The sequence below is a fragment of the Hylobates moloch genome, unplaced genomic scaffold, assembly GCF_009828535.3.
Source record: "Hylobates moloch isolate HMO894 unplaced genomic scaffold, HMol_V3 SCAFFOLD_1, whole genome shotgun sequence".
Taxonomy (NCBI): Eukaryota; Metazoa; Chordata; class Mammalia; order Primates; family Hylobatidae; genus Hylobates; species Hylobates moloch.
In genome coordinates, this window is record NW_026652276.1 from 216,578,788 (window position 1) to 216,598,482 (window position 19,695).

At 37.6% G+C, this 19,695-nt stretch overlaps 1 protein-coding gene across 3 annotated transcripts in view; it reads left to right on the forward strand.

Moving 5' to 3' along the window:
• The window catches only part of NUP205 (nucleoporin 205), a 93,707-nt gene that overhangs the window by 28,891 nt on the left and 45,121 nt on the right, over positions 1-19,695 (forward strand). For all 3 annotated transcript variants that reach the window (XM_058427035.1, XM_032761852.2, XM_058427040.1), the window contains exons 9-19: positions 1,952-2,068; positions 2,231-2,368; positions 5,828-5,978; positions 7,368-7,573; positions 8,927-9,109; positions 11,286-11,336; positions 11,908-12,117; positions 15,157-15,256; positions 15,798-15,935; positions 17,231-17,420; positions 18,753-18,873. In XM_058427035.1, the coding sequence (XP_058283018.1) occupies positions 1,952-2,068; positions 2,231-2,368; positions 5,828-5,978; positions 7,368-7,573; positions 8,927-9,109; positions 11,286-11,336; positions 11,908-12,117; positions 15,157-15,256; positions 15,798-15,935; positions 17,231-17,420; positions 18,753-18,873 (1,605 nt within the window). The remainder of the gene's footprint in view (positions 1-1,951; positions 2,069-2,230; positions 2,369-5,827; positions 5,979-7,367; positions 7,574-8,926; positions 9,110-11,285; positions 11,337-11,907; positions 12,118-15,156; positions 15,257-15,797; positions 15,936-17,230; positions 17,421-18,752; positions 18,874-19,695) is intronic.

Consider the following 19,695-nt stretch of genomic DNA (forward strand, 5'->3'; position numbering starts at 1 on the left):
CCAGGCTGGAGTGCAGTGGTGTGATCTTGGCTCACTGCAATCTCCGCCTCCTGGGTAAATGATGCTCCTGCCACAGTCTCCCAAGTAGCTGGGATTACAGGTGCCTGCCACCACGCCTGGCTAATTTTTTGTATTTTTATTAGAGATGGGGTTTCACCATATTGGCCAGCTGGTCTTGAACTCTCAACCTCAGGTGATCTGCCCACCTCGGCCTCCCAAAATGCTGGGATTACAGGTGTGAGCCACCACACCTGGCCCGATTGTTTAGATTCTGAATTGCAGTGTATGAAAGGGCTTCAGCATGGATACAGGTAAAATAATGAATTTAAGAAACCGTAACACAAAGGCTACTCTTGAATAGATGGCTTGAGCTGTAACTGTCATCTGAAAAGCGATTCTTAGAGCCATTTCAAACAGTTCCTTACAGTATATGCTCTGTGTGCTATTTTGTGCCAAAGAAGCCATCAGATGTTGGCGGGAAGTAAATGAGAGAGAGAAACATCTTTTTTGTGTGTTTATATTATAAAACCACCTATTTCAAATGTACATTTTTTAAAAGCACCCTGAAAGGTCTACACTTGTAATAGATCGTGCAGTTTTGATACCCTATCTCCTGAAAAGTGTAAATTGATTATCATAAATTTGCCCTTAGGATTCTTGTATTCTTTTTATTTTTATAGGATCTATAGTGATTTTTCTCTTTAATTCCTAAAATTGGTAATTTGTGTCTTCTCCCCCAGTTCTTAATTAACCCTGCTCGAAGTTTATTGATCTTATTTATCTTTCCAGTGAATTAGCTTTCGGCTTCATTGATTTTCTTATATTTTGCTTCACCATTATTGATTTTTGCTCTTATGTTTATTATTTTCTTCCCTCTGCATTGGGTTTAATTTGCTCCTTTAATTTTGTTTTTTAAGATGGAAGCTTACTGATTTTAAGTCTTTCTTTTGTGTAATAGAAGCATTTAATAATGCTATATACATTTACCTCCAATCACTGCTTTAGCTATGCCACACAAATTTTGATATGTTGCATTTTCTTTTTTGTTCAGTTTAATATATTTTCTAATTTTCCTTGAGACTCCTTTGATTGATGGGTTATTTAGAAGTGTGTTGTTTAATTTCCAGATAGTTTGGAGACTTTTAGATTTCTGTCACAGGTTTCTAGTTTAATTCCGTTGTGCTCAGAGAACATACCTTGTAGAATTTCAGTTGTATTAGATTTGTTGGGGTTTGTTTTATGGCTCAGAATATGGCCTATCTTGGTAAATATTCTATGTACACCTGAAAGGAACACAGATTTTGCTGCTGTTCTGTGGAATGTTCTATAAGTGTCAATCAAGTCAAGTTGGTTGATGCTGTTTTTCAAGTTTTCCATATCCTTACTGATTTTCTGTGTACTCGTTCTATTGAATATTGAGAGAGGAGGGTTGGTATTTCCAACTATAATTGTGGATTGGTCTAGCTATATATATTTTTTTTTAACAGAATTTGTTTCTTATTTTTGTTGGCATTTAGTTCACACAAATGTTGTGAAGCAGTGATTCTCAACTGAGGTATAATGTTCTTCAGAGTGTGTTTGGGAAATGAGCGGGGCCAGTTTTGCTTGTTATGATGACTCTGGTGTTGTTATTGATAGTTGGTAGGTAGTTCCAAGGATGCTAAATGTCCTGGAATATTCAGGATAATCCAACCCAGTGAAGAAACGTTGTGCCCAAATGTCAGTAATGTCCCCATTGAGAAACACTACAGTTAAGTTCAACTTTTCTATAGTGGCAAATGCATTCAAGTTTTAAGATATTATACATTATGGATAGTAATATTGCAAATAAGATTCCTGGCATGTTTAAAATATATTTCTTGTATGTAATCACTTTAAGACAGTTGCCTGATTTCATTATTATTAGCATGTACAATATATGTACATATTAAAACTATAATAAATTTAATAGGTGAAACAGCTGAGGAATCGGGCAGATGAAGATGCTCGAATGATTCACATGAGTATGCAGATGGGTAATGAACCCCCCATTTCACTTAGAAGGGACCTGGAACACTTAATGCTATTGGTAAGCCATTATATTAGAAAGCTTTTCCTCTTTCCCTCCTTTCATTATTTTTTCCCCTAACTTTGGAAAATTTCAGGTGTAATATTTTAAATGTCCTTTTTTTATTGAAAGTAATTTTTGAGTCATAGACATTTCCCTACAGTCTTTGCTTACTCTTTGCAGATTGGCGAGCTATATAAAAAGAACCCTTTTCATCTGGAGCTTGCTCTAGAATATTGGTGTCCCACAGAGCCTCTTCAGACTCCGACTATTATGGGTTCTTATCTAGGGGTGGCTCATCAGCGGCCCCCTCAACGCCAGGTGAGTCTTTAGGTTTTCCTCTTTTATACTCTGGTACTGTGATAGTCTTGAAAACATGAAAGATGTTATTTCCTGATTTTATTGCTGTTAACACAAATGATCACTAGTGTAACCTTTAGAGATTTACACTTTTTAAATTTTATTTATTTATTTATTTATATTGAGACAAAGTCTCACTCTGTCACCTAGGCTGGAGTGCAGTGACGCGATCTCAGCTCACTGTAGCTTTGACCTCCCAGGTGGAAGTGATCCTCCCGCCTCAGCCCCCAGAGTAGTTGGGACTACAGGCATACACCACCACACCCGGATATTTTTTGTATTTTTTGTAGAGATGGGGTTTCGCCATGATACCCAGGCTGGTCTGTAACTCCTGAGCTCAAGTGTCCATCTGCCTCAGCCTCCCAGAGTGCTGGATTTACAGGCATGAGCTACTGTGCCCAGCCTACTTTTCTCTTTTATAAAAGAAAATTTGAAACTCTTAAAATTTAAGTTCTGTTGATTTTGAAGTTAATGTAGTCAGCCCTTTATTGGATACTAGATATGTGTTGAATTATTAGAGGCAGAAAGGCATCTAGTCTCTTTATTATTTACTTATTTTTAAAAGACAGGGTCTTGCTATGATGACCAGGCTGGTCTATAACTCCTGGCTTCAGTCAGTCCTCCCAAAGCAGTGGGATTATAGGCATGAGCCATTGTGCCCCACTTGAATTTTATTAGTATTTTAGTTCTCCATAGGCATGACAGTCTTTTCAAGTTTGGGAGGATAGGAGAGGTACAAGTATTAAAGGAGAAGTCTTAGATGTTTTAATTGATGGCAAAATGCCTATGAGTCTGTAGATAATACAGGCAAAAGTTCTTTCTGTATTAACTAAAGTATGATGTGCAGAGGCAAATAAAATGAATTGCTATGCAGTAGCTCACACCTGTAATCCCAGTGCTTTGGGAAGCTGAGGTGGGAAGATTGCTTGAAACCAAAATTTGAGACCAGCCTGGGCAATATAATGAGACCCCATCTCTACAAAAAATACTAGCTCGGTGTGCTATCATGAGCCTGTAGTCCTAGCTGCTCAGGCTGAGGCAAGAGGACCTGTTGAGCCCCGGGGTTTGAGATTATAGTGAGATACGGTTACATCACTGCACTCCAGCCTAGGCAACAGAGTGAGACCCTGTCTCTTTAAAAAAAAAAAAAAAAAAAAAGAGTTGGAGGGAGATTGCCATGTAAGTGTTCATTTTGGGGGATTTCTCTTCTAGAAGCTTTTATGCCATATTTTTTATTTTTTTATTTTTTCTGGACTCCAGATGAGATGCCTTTTTTTTTTTTGAGATGGAGTTTGACTCTTGTTGCCCAGGCTGGAGTGCAGTGGCATAATCTCGGCTCACCACAACCTCCTCCACCTCCCAGATTAAAGCGATTCTCCTGTCTCAGCCTCCCGCGTAACTGGGATTATAGGAATGTGCCACCACGCCAGGCTAATTTTGTATTTTTAGTAGAGACGGGGTTTCTCCATGTTGGTCAGGCTGGTCTTGAACTCCCGACCTCAGGTGATCCACCGATCTCAGCCTCCCAAAGTGCTGGGATTACAGGTGTGAGGCACTGCGCCCGGCCCAGATGCCACTTTTTAAACTGTATTGTTTCAGTGTTTTTCCCATTTAAAAAATACGTTTTGAGCTGGGCACGCTGCTTCACACCTGTAATCCTTGCACTTTGGGAGGCCAAGGTAGGCAGATTACTTGTGCTCAGGAGTTTTAGACTAGTCTGAGCAACATGGCGAAACCCTGTATCTACAAAAAATATTTTTAAAATTAGCCAGACATGGTGGTGCATGCCTATGGCCCCATTTGCACAGGAGGATGAGGTGGGAGGATCATTTGGTCTGCAGTGAGCTGTGATTGTGCTACCACATTCCAGCCTGAGTGACAGAGTAAGACCCTGTCTGAAAAGAAAAAGAATGTTTTGGAGAAAGAGTTATTTAAAAATTTTTAAAGTTTTTAAGAAAGCTCACTGTTAGGAAAAATTTGAAACATATGGAAGAGGGAATTATTATAAGGAATGCCCCACATTTTAATTTCACATCTTAAGTTAACATCTTGTGATGTTTGCTTCATCTACTATATTATTATTATTATTTTTTATTTATTTATTTTGAGACAGAGTCCCACTTTGTCACTCAAGCTGGAGTGCAATGGCCCGATCTCAGCTCACTGCAACCTCCGCCTCCTGGGTTTAAGTGATTCTCCCGCCTCAGCCTCCCAAGGATCTGGGATTACAGGCACCCGCCATCATGCCTGGCTAATTTTTGTATTATTTTAGTTGAAACGGGTTTTCACCATGTTGGTCAGGCTGGTCTCGAACTCCTGACCTCAGGTGATCTGCCCACCTTGGCCTCCCAAAGTGGCGTGAGCCACCGTGCCCAGCCTACTATATTATTTTTACTTTTGTTTTATTTTAAAGTAAATTATAGGCAAATACATGAATTCCACCCCTTAATATTTAAGTAAGTATATCTGTCTTAAAAATGATATTTTGCTGCATCATCATAAAACCTTTTTTTTTTTTTTGGAGATGGACTCTCTCTCTGTTGCCAGGCTGGAGTGCAGTGGTGCAATCTTGGCTCACTGCAACCTCTGCCTCCCGGGTTCAATTGATTCTCGTGCCTCAGCCTCCTGAGTAGTTGGGACTACAGGTGTGTGCCACCACACCCAGCTACTTTTTGTATTTTTAGTAGAGACGGGGTTTCACCATGTTGGCCAGGATAGTCTTGATCTCTTGATGTTGTGATCTGCCTGCCTTGGCCTCGCAAAGTGCTGGGATTACAGGTGTGAGCCACTGCGCCCAGCCAAACCGTTGTTAAACCTAGCTGATTTAACAGTAATTTCCAGACATCTGTAGTGTTTTCAGTTCTCAGTTCCAACTAGTGAGTTTGAGTAATATTGTTAGTTGTTGATAATAGGTTTAAGGCATAAGGAAGAAAAAAGGGAAAATTAAGAAATGGACTTAAAGAACAGGAGTATGGGAATGTGGCATTGGTTTGACCACATAACAGAATATGCTTGTTACCATCAAAAATGATTTAAAGTTCCTAGGTCTTCATACAAATTTGGCTGGTATATAGGAACTCTGGATTTTAAGTGTACCTTTGAATTGCTGGTTGATTTTGGATGAGTAAATGTCACATGTCTTATATTTTTAAAATCTGAGTGGTCTTATATTTTGTGACATTGAGATATTTTTTTAAAAATGTACTTTTATTTCATAAAGGTATTATTTTATAATTGCATTAAATTGCTAATGACAAGCTTAAACAATTTTTCATAAATAGAATATCAGTTAAATTTGTCTGTTGTGAGGGTTAAGTCAGAGCACTACTTTTAGTTTATACGTAGTCTTTATTAGCTAGTCCATGTTGCCTTAAAATTAAGATACACATTATATAAACCATTTGTTTCTCTCTTTTTCAGGTTGTCTTGTCAAAGTTTGTTAGGCAAATGGGTGACCTGTTGCCTCCAACTATTTATATTCCTTATTTGAAGATGCTCCAGGGATTGGCCAATGGGCCTCAGTGTGCCCACTACTGTTTCAGCCTGCTCAAAGTCAATGGTAGTAGTCATGGTAAGGAATATGTGGATGTTGTTAAAGTTTGTTGTTATACTCTTTTAAGTTCAGTATCCCACTACCTATTAAGAACACTGGTGTTTGAACTAGGTTCTACCAGAGGTATAAATTATTTTCATAACAATAGGGTGAAAGAAGCGTGCATACATACAGCTTTATGCATAGTGATGCTGTGATTATGGTCTCACAGACTGGGGAGTTTTGCCATTCTGCTTTGTAAAATACAGTTCATTTTGGCAAATCAGAATTAATGTATGAAAATTTTCCAGAACACATCTGGTCCACAAAGAAAGCATATGCCCTTGCCTTATAAGTTTGATTAATTTATCTTTATATTTTTTTTTTCTTAATATCAGTACTTAGAATTTTTCTCTTGACTGTCTCCCAGTTTTCTTATTTAATTTTCAGACTGGTTTGGTTAGACCAAAAACACTGTAAAAGGGAAAAGAAATTAAGCATCTGCTTTGTTAGGTAGGTATTTTTATTTTTACATGTGAAGAAACTGAGGTTTAGAGAAGTTAAGGAATTTACCCAACATCACAGCTACTTGGGGAGCCATGATGGGAGCTGAAATCGGCTTGGCACCAAAGCCAGTGTTCTGACTACTCTGTCAAGCCTGCCAGTCTTGTGTGCTATGCTTTTGCTTCCGATGCTTGGTATGCAATGGAGTATTGTAATTCCCAAATTAAGACCGTAGTTATCTCTTTGGGAATTCAAGCTCAACATTTGTGAATTATTCTGGGGGAAAAAGCAGCTCTGTACAGTTACATGAGAGCACAGAGAACTCTCCTGGATGTGAAGTAGGTAACCGACATCCAAAGTAAATTACCTTTACATTTACATGGGCAGTAGCCCCTTTCTTGAGTAAAAGTTAATCCAGAGGAAAAATTAATCCAGAGTTCTAGCTCACAGAGGGATTCTAACCCATTTTCAGCACACTACTTACCCAGGACAAAGATTGCCTTTGTGTTAAGACAAAGGCAAACAAAGTTTATCATTTTAGACTGGGTGCAGTGGCTCATGCCTGTAATCCCAGCACTTTGGGAGGCCGAGGCAGGCAGATCACTTGAGGTCAGGAGTTCAGGAGCAGCCTGGCCAACATGGTGAAACCTTGTCTTTACCAAAAAGACAAAAATTAGCAAGGCGTTGTGGTGCATGCCTGTAATCTCAGCTACTTGGGAGGTTGAGACAGGAGAATTGCTTGAACCTGGGGAGTAGAGGTTGCAGTGAGCTGAGATTGCCCCTCTGTACTCCAGCCTGGGTGACAGGGTGAGACTCTATTTCAAAAAAGAAAAAAGTATATTGTTTTAAATTAATTTTCTCTCCATTTCCCAGCAAATGCTTAGATGTTTTTTAAATAAAATTCTGTGCTGTTTTTCTTTATAGTTGAAAATATTCAGGGAGCAGGTGGCAGTCCTGTTTCCTGGGAACATTTCTTTCACTCCTTGATGCTTTACCATGAACACCTTCGGAAGGATCTTCCAAGTGCAGATAGCGTCCAGTACCGTCACCTTCCTTCCCGTGGCATCACCCAGAAGGAACAAGATGGATTGATTGCTTTTTTGCAGCTCACGTCTACCATCATTACTTGGGTAGGTAACTCATCCCCAGCCTAATTTTATTTTTATTATAGCACAGTAGCATTTTAAGACCCCTAAACATTTTCTTTTAATTTAAGAGTAATAAACTTAGCCGATATAGATAGACAGATAAATAGCATTCTGCCCTTAAGTTTTTTGTTTTTTGACCTCTAGAGTGTGTAAGTTATGGTAGCCCTGCTCATTGGCATAATCTTAGTATAAAAATAATAGCCTGAGCCTGAAAGAAGATAGTCAGAAGGGCAAATAAGAACCAGTTGTTGGATGCATATGCTTCTAGGTTTCCAGCATAGGTGTAGAGATACATGTGTGCATTTATATGTGTGTATACATAAAGAATATTGTAATTAAAAGTTATTTACTGAATTATTTTTTCTCTCCTTATACCAAACTATTTTACCTGCCACTACCAAATTGGTCTTTGTAAAAAACATTATTTTCATGACTGTATATAATTTCCTAACTCAGAAATATCTTTTAGTTATGTCTGTTGTTCACTAGCATAGTCTGACATTCTCTCTGAAGGATAGGAATAGGAACTTCTAAGTTTTTGGCTTTTCTAATAGTACTTAACATTATTAGGCATTAAAATGTCAGTTATTAACTATTTCTCACTGAATTAAAATGGAGATGGGAGGGGAAGATAGGGAAAGGTTGGTTAACATACAAAGTTACAGATAGAGAAGAAGAAAGTTCTAGTGTTCTATAGCACTACAGGGTGAATATAACTAGCAGTAATTCATTGTATATGTTCAAAAGCCAGAAGAGAGGATTTTGAATGTTCCCAGCACAAAGAAATGAGAAATGTTAGATGATGGATATCCTAATTACCCTGATTTGATCATTACATATTGTACACATATATCAAAATATGACTCTGTACCCTATAAATATGTATAGTTATTACATATCAGCTAAAAATGAAAAAAAGTTGTGATACTTGATACTGTATATCTCTATTTTTTTTTTGAGAAAAGGACAAGGTATTTTTTTCATTCATACTTCATATTACAGTATAATATATTGTTCCAGAAAGGATTTAAGATGCTTAGGTAAGATTTATCCAACCCTTGCAGACCATTTATCTCTGTTTGTATTATTTCTCATACTTAGAACTGCAAAAGTAATTCTACAAAGTCTATTTCTCCTCCAGTTTTTTACTTTGAATGAGTGAGTGATCTGATTTGATGTGTTGGTAGACTTCAAACATAAATAATAGGCTTATTTTTGTTTTAGTATATATTAAGCCTATGAGGACTCAGTATAAATGATAGCAATTTAGATGATTGCTGGTCGTTTTTGTAACTTAAAAATGGAAAGTCTTGTTCTTTTTGTGTCAATTCTTAGAGTGAAAACGCTCGCTTGGCACTCTGTGAACACCCTCAGTGGACCCCTGTTGTGGTGATTCTGGGACTCCTCCAATGCAGTATTCCCCCTGTCCTAAAAGCTGAGCTGCTGAAGACACTCGCAGCTTTTGGAAAATCTCCTGAAATTGCTGCTTCCCTCTGGCAGTCATTGGAATACACTCAGGTAGGCTCTGAAGTCCCTTATTTATATTATCCCAGTGTGGAAAGTTGGGCTTGATAATACCGTAGAAGCAACAACATGCGATTGGAACTTATAGTATATCATGAACATCCCAACTAGAGTTACGGTTTAGGGACTAGGCATAGCAATAGAAACTAATAGGCTTGGGTTTTTCTTTTAGATTGGTTGATAACTTCACTAGGTTACCAGAGATTGGTTCTTCATGTACTGTACCTCTCTGAAGACCTTATTTTTCAATGTCTATTAAGATATTACTAGATGGACAGAATTCGTCCACTCTGTCTTTAAACCAGGCTGATGTAAGCCCTCACAAGTCACCTGCACTCATTAAATGTGGGGAATGTTTGTTTTTCTTATCTGCTCTTTCCTGCCCTATACCAGAAGAGTGAAGTATCTCTATATAGCTACATGGTCACTGGGGTTGTTTTTCCATTGAAGGGCAGGTCTAACTGTTTGTCAAGTTTGCACAGATTTTTTTTTTTTTTTAAGACAGGGTCTCGCTCTGTTGGCAAGGATGGAGTGAGTGCAGTTGTGTGATCTCAGCTCACCGTAGCCTCCACCTCCTGGGTTCAAGCGATTCTTGTGCCTCAGCCTCCTGAGTAGCTGGGATTACAGGCTTGCACTACCACGCTCAGCTAACTTTTGTATTTTTAGTAGAGATGGGGTTTTGCCATGTTGTCCAGGCTGGTCTTGAACTGGCTTCAAGTGATCTGCCCGCCTCGGCCTCCCAAAGTGCTGAGATTACAGGTGTGAGCCACCACACCCAGCCTGCAGCCTGCAGAGAAATTTTAATAGCATCTAAAATACTTTTTATTGGTGGTTATGAAGGTTTATTGCCAGGACCATAAACTTAACTTTGGGCAGAATGGGAATGTGACAGTTGGATTTTTTGACTTCTATACCCTGAGGGAATGTACCTATGCTGATGTGGGGAAATAAATGGATGATATAATGTTTGAAGTCTCAATAACTTCAAAATATTAGCATTGTTTTCTCTAGAGATAAGCTCCATTAAAAATTTTCTATCAGGTAGAATTATTTTATATGTTTTAAAGGAGGCTGAAGTTTTGACTTAAGATGTTCTGTCCAGACCTTGATATGGGCCTAAATAGTCTATGGTATAATAAGTAATCCTACTGTCATGATACTTTACTTTCTTGCAAATCAAAAGTATACTAATTAGGTAGAATCCTTTAAAAACCATAGTGTTGCTCTGAGGATACAAATGTCTAAACCCAATCACACTTGATTTCAAGTGTAAAGAAACACTAAGCCTTTAAGACACTAGTAAGTATTGGTACAGTCAGGAATCAAAAGGTGAAGTATCAATAGTAAGCCAAAAGTTACTCAGCCACTCAGCAAACCCCAACTCCGTTAATTATTATGTTAACAAAGTATCAATAACGTCTTCAGGATATGTATGTTAGAAAATAATCTAGAGTATTTTACTGCCTCAAAATGGTTGCTTCTGGCTGGGAGTGGTGGCTCACGCCTATAATCCCAACACTTTGGGAGGCCAAGGCAGGCGGATCACCTGAGGTCGGGAGCTCAAGACCAGCCTGACCAACATGGAGAAACCCTGTCTCTACTAAAAATACAAAATTAGCTGGGCATGGTGGCACACGCCTGTAATCCCAGCTACTTGGGAGGCTGAGGTAGGAGAATTGCTTGAGCCCAGGAGACGGAGGTTGCAGTGAGCTGAGATCATGCCACTGTACTCCAGCCTGGCCGACAGAGTGAGACTCTGTCGCAAAAAAAAAAAAAGGAAAAAAAGAAGTTTACTTTTTGGGGTTTTTTGTGCCATCATTAGGGCTAGTTGTAAACAGTCCAGTGTCTTGAACACTGGTGAGATTTCATCCCATAAATCCTTTTTAAAGATTCATTTCCTAGAATATCTGAGAGGAAATTTGCTGAAGAAATGTCTTGTGTGCTCTTAGAAACTACCAATTTTCAGAACCCCAGACAGTCAAAAGTTCTATCTCAACCTGACAGAACTGCTATTGAAAGTCCATCCAGGGACTAATTGATTGTCATTTTGGTGGACATTGTGAGATCTGTGGGTCCGGTGGGTGAGGTATGTGACTATTATATTGCAAAGCCACTAATATTCATTGATGAATGAGGAATGCTCCTGACATCTACTTCTTACTGTTTTAAGATACTGCAGACCGTGAGGATTCCAAGCCAGAGGCAAGCTATTGGTATTGAGGTAAAGTTTTCCTTTTAGTTTAAATGTTAATTCATTCATGCATGTAATGATAAGAAGTCTATGAATCATTCTTACCCTTTTACGTTTCCGTAATTATCAAATTTAATGTATTTTTATTTGAAAGATTTTCTGATCAGTGTTGAAATAGAGATGAAACTTTTAATAAAAGGAACCAAAATATTTCGTGTTTCAGAGTTGGAAAAGGACGTTACATGGCAGCCATCCAAATGGAAAGTTCGTGATTTTAACTCAATTTAGATTACTTGAGTCAACCTGAAATGAGAATAAATTATTTTCTTTTCTTTTCTCTCTAACTCTCCCTCTCTTTTAAAGAAACATTAGAGATTTCTGTTTTTAATTCAAGTTTGGGGACAATAAGTGTGAATTTGGAGTTCTTCCATCTGAGGTTCATATAACACTTTTTTATCTTTTCCTCTAAATGAAAAACAGAAATATCTGTTATGTCTTTTGGTGTGAGTTAGCACTATTAATATGTTAATGTCTGCATAATATTCTTCATTTCATAGCTAGTAGTTTTTATTACTAAGTTTTCTTTCTTTTTCTTTGGAAGGTTGAGCTAAATGAAATAGAATCCCGGTGTGAAGAATACCCGTTGACTCGGGCCTTTTGCCAGCTTATTAGTACCCTGGTGGAGAGCTCATTTCCTTCTAATTTGGGTGCTGGACTGCGGCCCCCTGGCTTTGACCCTTATTTGCAGTTCCTTAGAGACTCTGTGTTTCTACGATTCCGTACGAGAGCTTACCGGAGAGCAGCTGAAAAGGTTATGTTCACAGAAAAACTTTTTTCTCCTTATGCATTTACTGCTTTTCTTTTATCAAAAGTATACGGTGCTAAATTCATGTTAGCTTTTGAAAGGTAGTAAAATTCACTGTCTTTATTTTGAAATATCTATGAAATGGTCTGATTAGTTTATGTGCACTAAAAAATAAGTTTGGTCATTAAAACCCAAGCACTGATATTTGTCATCAGTAATCTAATTGATAGGAGTTCATGTTCATATCCTTAGTTTAACAAGTTTTGACTAAAATGGAACAAAAAGTGTCACATTTGTTGGAAACACACTACTACGGCTTATTGGAATGGTTTAGGTTAGGGATTGAAATAAGTTTAAACTTGCACGGCAGTTTCTATTGATTAGTGGCACTGGGTTGTGGAGTATTGGCTTAGCAGGAAGGAGTATTGTAATCCATTAGGCATGTCTGCCATGGATGGAGGCTGAGAGAGCACTGGTTCTTATGCCACATTTGCTCTGGTTGCAAGACACTAACCACTGAGCTTATATATATCATTTTATATAATTCCAATATTACCATGAGGCAGGTACTATTTAATATTCCCATTTTACAGATGGAGGCTTAGCAAGGTTAAGGAACTTGCCTAAGGTCCAGGACCAGGATTTGAACCTAGGACTCTGATTCCAGATCCAAGCTCGTAGCCACTAAGCTATGTAAGAGACTCTACCAGGTTCTGATGTAATTCACGTTAGTCTATAATACTGTTTATTAACCTTACAGAATACCCTTGGTTGTATCTTGTAGGAACATTTCTGCTTTATTTTGGTAATTGGCTGTTTTTGAACCTGTTGGGTTTTTTTGTAGTTGTGTTAATGATGATAAACATAATTTAGTTAATGCGAATTTGGAGAAATTAGGAAAATATATTAAAAAAAAGAAAAAGGCCAGGTGCAGTGGCTTACGCCTGTAATTCCAGCACTTTCAGAGACCGAGACGGGCAGATCACTTGAGGTCAGGAGTGACCAGCCTGGCCAAACTGGTGAAACGCTGTCTCTACTAAAAATTCAAAAATTAGCTGGGTGTGGTGGTGCACAGCTGTAATCCCAGCCACTTGGGAGGCTGAGGCAGGAGAATTGCTTGAACCAGGGAGGCAGAGGTTGCAGTGAGCTGAGATCACGCCACTGCCCTCCAGCTTGGGCGGCAGAGCAAGACTCCATCTGGGAAAAAAAAAAGTATATATATAGAAATTATATCATCCTTAATTTTGTTGCCAAAGGAAGGATAACTACTTTTAGTCTTTTTCCTATGCCTGTACACTTAATTAACAATTGAGATAATTAGTTATATTACTTTGTATTTCTTTTTTGTCACTTAGCATCATGGGTATTTTTTTCATGTCCTAAGATATTCTTTGAAAATAGTCTTTTTTTAGTGACTGCATAAAATCTATTACTTGTATCTAGCATAGTTTATTCACTGCCCTGTCATTGGATATAGCTTGTTTTTGATATTTAGTCACAAATAATTGAAGTTCTTTTTTTTTGTTCATTGCATTAGAATTTTTGCTTGCCAAGTTGTAAAAATAAACACTGAGATGGAGTATACACTTTACTTAAGCTCTAGAACTACCTTATTAACATGTATTTCCTGATGGGAAGAAAACAATAACAGCAACCATGCCTCATTAATAAAGTCATTTCAGATGAATAATGAGTGCTGATAATTACAGCACTCATTTCATCAAAATGTTCTGATACTTTTTTACAGTTGTTTTAAATGTCTTATATGCTTTTTCTTAAAAAGGTCATTGTGATCTGAGTGTTTAGAGCATTAGTCAGCCATATTCTCTCCAGATGCTATCACTTTTCACCCATGCAGAGCCACACTTCAAGTGTTACTGCTTTTCCCTGGCTGCCATTGATTTCAGTTCCACCCCAACTTACTCTAAAAAATTTTCCCTCAATTTTGTGAATTTATTTTACCTGAAAGTGTTCTTGAGCTGTAATTTATATGACTATTTTACTACACTAGCTGCTCACACAAACAGTGCTTTGGATTGAGATAAATAACAGGGTGTTAGAGGCAATTGGTATGTTTACCAGTCCTAAATCCATTATTATGTGTTAATATGCCTTTTTTATTTAAATAAAATTTTTTGAAAATTTTGGAAAATGCAAAACAGTGAATAATATAAAAATAATTAAAAAGTCTCTTTATAGTCCCATTTTCTAACTCAGCCTTGATACAATTATGTGCAGTGGAAATAATAATCTTAAAATAGTAATTCAAGAAACCACCCTGTCTACAATGACCAAACCCAGTCTTATTAAAATTCTATGTAGTGGATTTTTTAAACAAACTTTTAATTTTACTGGCTATGCAGTTGTATATAATTTTTTTTTTTGGCATAAGTATTTTTCTTTACTGGTACATAGCTTTTAAATACATTTTGAATAAGAAGGCGATAATGGGAATATTTGGGGCAAGCCTACCAGTGATTGTGTCTTCTTAACCTTCTTTGACTATAGCCATGGATGGAACCCTGGTCTGGGAATTGAGAAGGCCTGGGCTCGACTTTTAGCCTGTTTGCTTCCAGGCTTTATGATCTTGGGGAATTCATTCACTGCTCTGAGCTTCACTTGCTTCACTTATAAGGAATTTAGATGAGATGATTTCTCAGATTCTTTGCAGGCGAGCTTGTTAGAGAAAATGTGAAATGTTTGGCACTTGAAAAGTGTCTAAATTTGATGTTTAATTATAAATTGAATATGACTAGATACTAAATGTTTTCAATGTATTAACGAATTCCAAACATCTCCTATAAAAATGTGTCTTTAAGAATAATGCATTAAAAATATTTTACCTTGAAAATGAGCCGATTCATTATCTTTTAGCAAAATAAAGCAAAATGAATTGGGATTTCTATATTGCTTAGCATAAGTGAATAAAGTAGACAAGAAACTTCACTCATTTTCTGGAAAAAGAAGTGGGAAGAGTGAAAAGCCTTGCAAGGCCACCACCTTGGTCTGTTTTATTGTTATTGACATATTTGTATCTTTCTATAGTGGGAAGTTGCTGAGGTGGTTTTGGAGGTGTTTTATAAATTGCTCAGAGATTATGAGCCTCAGCTTGAAGATTTTGTAGACCAGTTTGTGGAACTACAAGGTAATTTAATTCTGTCACTTTCAAACAAGGTGTCAACTATTTATAATTTATAAATTATGGCTGTGTTATACATAAATTAAAAATTATACTTTTAAATTAGAATTTAATCTTTTGTTTCATTGTTTTAATCATTTTAATTTTTCTGTTCAAGAGAAAAAATTATTGAATGGAAGATCAAGAACACTGCATTACAATTTCTAATGAGTTAACAGAATACATAAATTAAAAATTATACTTTTAAATTAGAATTTAATCTTTTGTTTCATTGTTTTAATCATTTTAATTTTTCTGTTCAAGAGAAAAAATTATTGAATGGAAGATCAAGAACACTGCATTACAATTTCTTTAATGAGTTAACACAAAGCTAACTGCTTTGTGCAGATTTGCCCTTAGGAGAATTACTGCTGTGTCTCTAAATTGAAACTTGCCTTTATCTATTTAGATGCCATGTAATTTACAAGTCTCATACATTTCATATAAATCAAGGGTGTGACAAAAATACTAACCCATCATCTCTTGGAATATGTTATGTTCTATTTAGGAGAAGAAATCATAGCCTATAAGCCACCTGGATTTAGTCTGATGTATCATCTGCTGAATGAGTCACCAATGTTGGAGCTTGCTCTCAGTTTACTGGAAGAAGGAGTTAAGCAGCTTGACACCTATGCTCCCTTTCCTGGTATATGCTTAAAAGTCTTCATGTCTTGCAAACAGCTTTGATGTTTTCATCTTTTGTAAACTGAGAATTTGAAATAGATGATCTCTGAAGTCATTTTTCACTGTAAGATTCTCTCTCTGTATCTGAAGTGGTGTTTTCAGTGAATCATTTAAACGAGAGTGTATTGTAAGTAAAAACAGACCAAACTACAGAGAGAATCTCACTGTAACTGTGTTTCGCTGCAGGGTCTTTTGTAGGTAAAGTGATCTTTCTATCATTTTAACATCTTTAACATCCCTAACTTTAAAGTACTTTTTTGTCCACCCCCCACCTCATAATATTTTTAAAAGCACTTACTATAGTGCTTGATACATAGTGGTCAATTTTACTTGTTATTATTACCACTAATTATTATTTATTGAATGCTTACTATGTATTTGGCTCTTTTAAAAGCACATTGCATATATTAACGCATTCAATCTATTCAAAAATGTGTTAGATCGTCTTATTTCCATTTAACAAATAAAGAAGCTGAAATACAAAGAAGTTATACTGGCTTTCCCTATCAGGTATGGGAGCTGGGATTTGAACCTAGTCAGCTTGGCGCCAGAGCTCATGCTTTTTACCACAATGCTATATTACCTCTACTTAATGTGGCTATAATCAAAATGAGAAAAGAGATTCTAAACATATGAACAATAACTGTATAGTCAGAATATACAGATAAGACACTATAGGAAGAATTAGGCCACAATTTTAAATTTGATTGGTAAGATTATGGGTGATCCTTGTTTCTATTTTCTGCTTTATTTTCCATAATGATTTTGTCTTACTTTAGATCAGAGTTTCTCAATTTTGGCACCATTGACAGTTTGGGCTGAATAATTCTTTGTTGTGGATGATGTCCTGTGTATTGTAAGCTGGACGTCAGTAGCACATTTCCAGTTAGGATAACTAGAAGTGTCTCCAGACATTGTCAAATGTGCGCTGGGGCTCAGCCACCCCATTCTGAGAACCACTGATCTAAACAATAAGGGAAAAGATAAAGAAGTGACTTGAGAATCCATTCCATGGGAGTTTTCTGGATTGCAAAATAACCATGACTTGCAAAGATGAATGGTTTTGTGAAGTTGGAGCTGAAATTTTGAAACAATGAGAGCATAAATCTCTAGGTTTTGCTGCCGAAAGTTGGAAACAAGAGTCTAAATCTCTAGATTTGAAAATCTAAAACTTGTCATTTGTCTTGTTTTCCTAAGAATTGACTGTGAGTTTTAAAGATAAATTTAGAACTTTCTAACTTTATTTTTGGTTAATAGGGAAAAAACACCTGGAGAAAGCAGTACAGCATTGCCTTGCACTTCTCAATCTTACTCTGCAAAAGGAAAATCTTTTTATGGACCTTCTAAGAGAGAGTCAACTGGCTCTAATAGTCTGTCCTTTAGAACAGCTTTTGCAGGGAATTAATCCCAGAACTAAGAAGGCAGATAATGTGGTAAACATTGCCAGGTAAGTTACCTTTGTAGGTAGAGAAATGAAGTAAACAGATTAGACATTCTAGCTTTGATTTTCAAATCTGGTTAGGTATCTAGTGCATCACATTTTTTTAATTTTTGCCTCATTTTACTTTTTTTTTTTTTTTGAGATGGAGTCTCGCTCTGTCGTCCAGGCTGGAGTGCAGTGGCATGATCTCAGCTCACTGCAAGCTCTGCCTCCTGGATTCAAGTGATTCTCCTGCCTCAGCCTCCTGAGTAGCTGGGATTACAGGTGAGCGCCACCATGCCCGGCTAATTTTTGTATTTTTAGTAGAGACGGGGTTTCACCATGTTGGTCAGGCTGGTCTCGAACTCCTGACCTCATGATCCGCCTGCCTCAGCCTCCCAAAGTGCTGGGATTATAGGCATGAGCCACCATGCCTGGCCTCATTTTACTGTTGCCTTCTCTAGCTACCCTGATTTTAATTACTCTGAACTTTACAATTTCTTCTCTTCCGTGTTCTAAAAATCTAAGACTTTTTTTTTTTTTTTGAGACAGCATTTCGCTCTGTCACCCAGACTGGAGTGCAGTGGTACAATCTTGGCTCACTGCAACCTTCGCCTCCCAGGCTCAGGCGATTCTCCAACCTCAGCCTCCCTAGTAGCTGGGACTATAGATGTGCATCACCACACCCAGCTAATTTTTGTATTTTTAATAGAGATGGGCTTTCACCATATTGGCCAGGCTGATCTCAAACTCCTGACCTCAAGCAGTCCACCCACCTCAGCCTCCCAAAGTGCTGGGATTACAGGTGTGAGCCACTGTGCCCACCCAAAATCTCTTAAGTCTAAAATGACAATATTGTCTGTCTCCTGTAGGGAAACTAGGTGTTTGGAGGATAGGGCCGGAAAGGAAGCAAACTTTTCACAGAAAACTTTAGCTTTCTGGTGGTTTGATGTTCCATGGCTTATAGAAGCATCACCCTGATGTCTGCTTTCAGTGTCACATGGCAGTTTCCCTGTGTGTGTATGTTTGTGTCTGAATTTACCCTTTTTATGAGGATACCAGTCATATTTTATTAGGCCTCCTTAATGACCTCGTCTGAACTCGATTGACTATATATGCAAAGACCCTGCTTTCAAATAAGGTCACTGGGTTAGCCAGACTTCACATAAGGATTTTGGGGGCAGGGACATGATTCAACCCCTAACAGACTGCATCTATTTAGAAGGGGACAGCTTTTTCTAATTTACCTTGAAGTGCTATATGGGCAGGGGAAGCCCTGGTTCTAAATTTTCTTTATTGAGAATAGTGAGACACCAAAAATTTTATCACTGTTCCTCAAATGTTTTCTTTTTTTTAAAGATACCTATATCATGGCAATACTAATCCAGAATTGGCTTTTGAAAGTGCCAAGATCCTCTGTTGTATCTCTTGCAACTCTAATATTCAGATAAAGTTGGTTGGAGATTTCACACATGACCAGGTAACTGATTTTGTTGCTGTTGTTATTTTTTTGGTGCATTTTGCGTTTTGACTACATATGGAATTTCTAGTGTCTGTGGAGGAATCATATTCTTGGTTGTGGAAAAATTCATTAAGAGTAAGTATATTTGTATAGGATGGGTGAAAACCTACCCACGAACTTGGCTATGACTTATCTTTGAAGATAATGCTTTTCACAGTGATACTGCATAATTATGATAATGTGGCACACTGCTACTCTAGGTACATGACCACTGCTACTCTGGGCACGTTCAAAATGATTAGGTTTGCTGTTAACTTGTTTGTTTGCTGCTCCCGACCTGTCAGTTGCCTGTGTTCTAAGTGAGCCCTCTGCAAGTTCTGAATATCCCGTTGTTGTAAGTTGTCTACTTCACTGGTTTTCTTGTGATCCACCTGTGTGTCACTTCGTTTGATAACACTGTAGAGTGTTTTTAGGAGTTCCTCTTTTTATTCAAGTTATAATAGTTCTGTTCACTGAATACCTACAATTGCGGAATCTGCTTTTTTTTTTCTTTATGAACATTTCATCCCATTGTATCTTTATGTTGGAAATCACTGCTTTAGCTAGTTGAAGAATTTTTTCTTTCTTCTTTTGAGACAGGAACTCGCTCTGTCACCCAGGCTGGAGTGCAGTGGCCCAATCTCAGCTCACTGCAGCCTCTGCCCCTGGGCTCAAGCGATCCTACAGGTGCATGCCACCATGCCCAGCTAGTTTTTTTGTATTATTGGGTTTTACCATGTTGCCCAGGCTGGTCTCGAATTCTAGAGCTCAAGCAGTGTGCCCACCTTGGCCTCCCAAAGT